At 48.6% G+C, this 6,000-nt stretch overlaps 1 protein-coding gene across 1 annotated transcript; it reads right to left on the reverse strand.

The window, feature by feature from the left end:
- Positions 1-543: 543 nt before the first annotated feature.
- On the reverse strand, positions 544-1,542 carry LOC141997483 (olfactory receptor 52E4-like). The gene has a single exon (XM_074969894.1). The coding sequence runs from the start codon at positions 1,540-1,542 to the stop codon at positions 544-546; it is 999 nt and encodes a 332-aa protein (XP_074825995.1).
- Positions 1,543-6,000: the final 4,458 nt, after the last annotated feature.

Below are 6,000 nucleotides of genomic sequence, written 5' to 3' on the forward strand. Positions count from 1 at the left end.
GAAATGTTTAAACCTAACCAATGTCCTTAAGTGACCAGCCAAAAGATGTCAGAACATCTTAGTATGAGACCTGAGTGAGTGGATTATTAATTTAATTGTATTACTTGTATATAGGAATGTGATACAGTATTCCTGTCAGCTAATTGCTAAGTTATCTGTTGAAAACATAAGATTTGAAGAGCCTAACTATCACCTGGAAGTGCACATGCATCAAGGTGGGTGGGAGGCGGTAATGATCCAGTGAGTGATAGGCGGAGGGGAGGAGAGGAGTGAGCAACAGGGGCGGGACCTTGGTGAAAGAAGTGGGCAGCACCACAGGGGTCCTGTTACTTAAAATTAGAAAGGAGGAAACTCCATGAGTTAATGAGTTCTCTGTAGACCGATGCCCCAGTTTGTCCCACTGAAACAGCACAGTAAGGCCAGGAAAGGATTAATGTCACTTTGACTGTGCAGTCAGTGATTCCGGGAAGAGGGCCCAGCACCATGTCAGCAGCCAGCTCTGCTCAGAGCTTAGTGTGAGAGCCAGAGCACCAGGAGTAAACTTTAGGCCCCTTTATGAGTAATGACCCGGAGCAACCTGTCCCGGATCTGTTTAGTCCTCAACCCGTAGATGATGGGGTTTAGCATGGGGGGCAAAAGGAGATACATGTTGGCAATGAGAATGTGTAAATGCAGGGGCACATTGTGGCCAAACCGGTGCATGAGGGCGGAGAAGAGAGTTGGGATGTAAAAGGCTAAGATGACACAGAGGTGTGAGCCGCAAGTCCCAAAAGTCTTGCGCCGGGCGTCCTTTGTGGGGAGGCTGAAGATGGCCCTGAGGATCTGGGTATAGGACATGATGATAAAAAAGACATCCAGACCAAAAAAAAAGAATCCCACAGAGAGGCTGTAGTAACTGCTGATGCGGATGTCTGCGCAGGCCAATTTCACCACGGCTATGTGCTCACAGTACGAGTGGGGGATGATGTTGGTTTTGCAATATGGCCACCGCCTCGCCAGTAAGGGATAGGGCAGTATGAGCATGCCACCACGCAGCACCACGGCCAGGCCAATCTTGGCCACCATGGGGTTTGTCAGGATAGTAGAATGTCTCAGGGGATTGCAGATGGCCACGTAGCGATCCAAAGCCATGGCCACAAAGATCCCAGACTCCATCCATGAGAAGCAGTAAATGAAGTACAGCTGGGTGAGGCAGGCATTGAAATCTATTTCCCTCAAATTGAACCAGAAGATGCTCAGGGTTTTGGGAAGGATAGACGTAGACAGGACCAGGTCGGTGACAGCTAGCATGCAGAGGAAATAGTACATGGGCCCATGCAGGCTCGGCTCGCTTTTCACAATGAATAGAATGGTGAAGTTACCCAAGACGGCTATGGCATACATGGTACAGAAGGGGATGGAGATCCAGACGTGGGCTGCCTCCAGGCCAGGAATGCCCAGCAGGATGAAGGTGGGGGGGTTGGTGAAGTGAGTTGTGTTGGAATCTGGCATGGAGTAGGGGAGAAGGTGTCCAACTCTGAGGCTGACCGATATCTTCTGCATATACCATATGTTCCCCCAACTTCCTGTATGTGTCCAGGCCTAGGGTGATGGTCTCATTACAAATACCTGGATGGAGAGACAGTGTTAATATGAGACACTACATGCACTACTGGGGGATATTCTGATGGATGAAGCAAATTGGTTGATTTTCACACATTGAAAAATGACATTTTCCTTATTCAGAGATAAGAATTACGAAGAACTATCCCCACTAATGCCAATTGCATATTTTATGGTGCTCTGTGCTACAATAATTCCTACACATCATGGTGTGGGAAACCTTAATAGACACCAGCCAGAAACATGAGTGTGGATACTGGTTATCAACCCTTGTTCCTTAGGCCTCTTCTACTCTGCCAAGTTTTTTCACCAAAAGGCAGCAACAGTGGAGGAGGACACTCTGCAAAGCCACTTTTGACGGCGGAACTCGGCTGTTTCAGTGACACAATAAAACTACCTTGAGAAGAGTTGTAAGGCTTTTTACACAAAAGTTTTGTCAGTGACATGCCAGTGTAGACACTTGCAATTGATTTTATCAAAGGAATAGGCCTTTGGAAGGTGTCCCACAATGCCCATCCTGACCACTCTTGTCAGAAGTTTGAACTCCTCCTTTAAAGGCCCGGGAATTTAGAAATTCCCCTTCCTGTTTGCTTGGCATGGAGAGTTTACATCACGTTTTCCCAGGTGGCCATGGCTGCTCCACCCAGGAAACGCTCTCCCACTTGGACCACTGCAGAGCTGCTGGATCTCCTAAGTATTTTGGGAGAGGAGGTTGTGCAGTGCCCTGCACTCCAGCTGCAGGAAGTTTGATACCTATGGGCAGATTTCACGCAGCTTGTGAGAAAAGAGCTGTGATCAGGACACACTGCAGTGCACAGCAAAGGGGCAGGAGCTGAGGCACATGTGCAAGAAGGCAGGGGAGGCAAATGGTCCCTCTGATGCTGATCCCCAGACCTGCCATTTTTATAAGAACTTGAATGCTATTTTTGGTGGTTACTCCACAACAATGGCCAAGACCCATGTGGATACTTCCGCGGGCTGAAGCTGACAGAAACTGGAGCTAACCCAGAGGAGGAAGTCATTGATAAAGAGGGGGAGGCAGAAGAAGAAGTGGAGGCCATGCCAAGGTCGCCTGGTGCTCTGTCCAGTCAGGAGCTGTTCTCCACTCTGGAGGTGTCCAACCAGTCTCGGCAGTCACAATAAGTCAAGCCAGAAGCAGGAGAGGAGACCTCTGGTAAGTGGTTTTGCTCAGTGAAGTGCAGAGGTGGGTTGAGGGAAGAGAAACGCACAAACCTGGCTGTGTTTCTGTGTTCTAGGCATTTCTCCATGCAGCTAAGCACTACCGTGGAACATGGTATTGATGCACACCAAAAATTCATGGGGATTCTCCACAGAGATCTCTAGAAAAATTTTCTGCAGGAGCTCTGCAGTTCTCTGTGAGAGATTCCTTGGTAGAGCTGCTTTCTTCCTTCCCCCATTGAGGGACACTTTCCCGCCCCATTCTGCAATTGCTTGGGCAAGTACCAAAGAGGCACACAGGCGAGTGGTATAAAGACTGGGGCAGAAGCTGCAAGCATGTAGTAGATGAATCCTTGCTTACCCTCACGAGAGACATATCTGCCAAAATGACCACTGCCTATGGAAAAGGGTGGGAAACTTTGGAGTACTGTCCGCCATGAATCATAGAATCATAGAATATCAGGGTTGGAAGGGACCTCAGGAGGTCATCTAGTCCAACCCCCTGCTCAAAGCAGGACCAATCCCCAATTAAATCATCCCAGCCAGGGCTTTGTCAAGCCTGACCTTAAAAACTTCTAAGGAAGGAGATTCTACCACCTCCCTAGGTAACGCATTCCAGTGTTTCACCACCCTCCTAGTGAAAAAGTTTTTCCTAATATCCAACCTAAACCTCCCCCACTGCAACTTGAGACCATTACTCCTTGTCCTGTCATCTTCTACCACTGAGAATAGTCTAGAACCATCCTCTTTGGAACCACCTCTCAGGTAGTTGAAAGCAGCTATCAAATCCCCCCTCATTCTTCTCTTCTGCAGACTAAACAAACCCCGTTCCCTCAGCCTCTCCTCATAAGTCATGTGTTCCAGACCCCTAATCATTTTTGATGCCCTTCGCTGGACTCTCTCCAATTTATCCACATCCTTCTTGTAGTGTGGGGCCCAAAACTGGACACAGTACTCCAGATGAGGCCTCACCAATGTCGAATAGAGGGGAACGATCACGTCCCTCGATCTGCTCGCTATGCCCCTACTTATACATCCCAAAATGCCATTGGCCTTCTTGGCAACAAGGGCACACTGCTGACTCATATCCAGCTTCTCGTCCACTGTCACCCCTAGGTCCTTTTCCGCAGAACTGCTGCCTAGCCATTCGGTCCCTAGTCTGTAGCTGTGCATTGGGTTCTTCCGTCCTAAGTGCAGGACCCTGCACTTATCCTTATTGAACCTCATCAGGTTTCTTTTGGCCCAATACTCCAATTTGTCTAGGTCCCTCTGTAACCTATCTCTGCCCTCCAACGTATCTACCACTCCTCCCAGTTTAGTATCATCCGCAAATTTGCTAAGAGTGCAATCCACACCATCCTCCAGATCATTTATGAAGATATTGAACAAAACCGGCCCCAGGACCGACCCCTGGGGCACTCCACTTGACACCGGCTGCCAACTAGACATGGAGCCATTGATCATTACCCGTTGAGCCCGACAATCTAGCCAACTTTCTACCCACCTTATAGTCCATTCATCCAGCCCATACTTCTTTAACTTGCTGACAAGAATACTGTGGGAGACCGTGTCAAAAGCTTTGCTAAAGTCAAGAAACAATACATCCACTGCTTTCCCTTCATCCACAGAATCAGTAATCTCATCATAGAAGGCGATTAGATTAGTCAGGCATGACCTTCCCTTGGTGAATCCATGCTGACTGTTCCTGATCACTTTCCTCTCCTGTAAGTGCTTCAGGATTGATTCCTTGAGGACCTGCTCCATGATTTTTCCGGGGACTGATGTGAGGCTGACTGGCCTGTAGTTCCCAGGATCCTCCTTCTTCCCTTTTTTAAAGATTGGCAATACATTAGCCTTTTTCCTGTCAGCCGGGACTTCCCCCGTTCGCCACAAGTTTTCAAAGATAATGGCCAATGGCTCTGCAATCACATCCGCCAATTCCTTTAGCACTCTCGGATGCAACTCGTCCGGCCCCATGGACTTGTGCACGTCCAGCTTTTCTAAATAGTCCCTAACCACCTCTTTCTCCACAGAGGGCTGGCCATCTCTTCCCCATTTTGTGATGCCCAGCGCAGCAGTCTGGGAGCTGTCCTTGTTAGTGAAGACAGAGGCAAAAAAAGCATTGAGTACATTAGCTTTTTCCACATCCTCTGTCACTAGGTTGCCTCCCTCATTCAGTAAGGGGCCCACACTTTCCTTGGCTTTCTTCTTGTTGCCAACATACCTGAAGAAACCCTTCTTGTTACTCTTGACATCTCTTGCTAGCTGCAGCTCCAGGTGCGATTTGGCCCTCCTGATTTCATTCCTACATGCCCGAGCAATATTTTTATACTCTTCCCTGGTCATATGTCCAACCTTCCACTTCTTGTGAGCTTCTTTTTTATGTTTAAGATCTGCTAGGATTTCACCATTAAGCCAAGCTGGTCGCCTGCCATATTTACTATTCTTTCGACTCATCGGGGTGGTTTGTCCCTGTAACCTCAACAGGGATTCCTTGAAATACAGCCAGCTCTCCTGGACTCCTTTCCCCTTCATGTTAGTCCCCCAGGGGATCCTACCCATCCGCTCCCTGAGGGAGTCGAAGTCTGCTTTCCTGAAGTCCAGGGTCCGTATCCTGCTGCTTACCTTTCTTCCCTGTGTCAGGATCCTGAACTCGACCATCTCATGGTCACTGCCTCCCAGATTCCCATCCACTTTTGCTTCCCCCACTAATTCTTCCCTGTTTGTGAGCAGCAGGTCAAGAAAAGCTCCCCCCCTAGTTGGCTCCCCTAGCACTTGCACCAGGAAATTGTCCCCTACGCTTTCCAAAAACTTCCTGGATTGTCTATGCACCGCTGTATTGCTCTCCCAGCAAATATCAGGAAAATTAAAGTCACCTATGAGAACCAGGGCGTGCGATCTAGTAGCTTCTGCGAGTTGCCGGAAGAAAGCCTCGTCCACCTCATCCCCCTGGTCCGGTGGTCTATAGGATATTCCCACCACTACATCACTCTTATTACTCACACTTCTAAACTTAATCCAGAGACACTCAGGTTTTTCTGCAATTTCGTACCGGAGCTCTGAGCAGTCATACTGCTCCCTTACATACAGTGCTACTCCCCCACCTTTTCTGCCCTGCCTGTCCTTCCTGAACAGTTTATAACCATCCGTGACAGTACTCCAGTCATGTGAGTTATCCCACCAAGTCTCTGTTATTCCAATCACGTCATACTTCCCTGA

Source organism: Natator depressus, chromosome 1 (genome assembly GCF_965152275.1).
Source record: "Natator depressus isolate rNatDep1 chromosome 1, rNatDep2.hap1, whole genome shotgun sequence".
In the NCBI taxonomy this organism is placed as follows: domain Eukaryota; kingdom Metazoa; phylum Chordata; order Testudines; family Cheloniidae; genus Natator; species Natator depressus.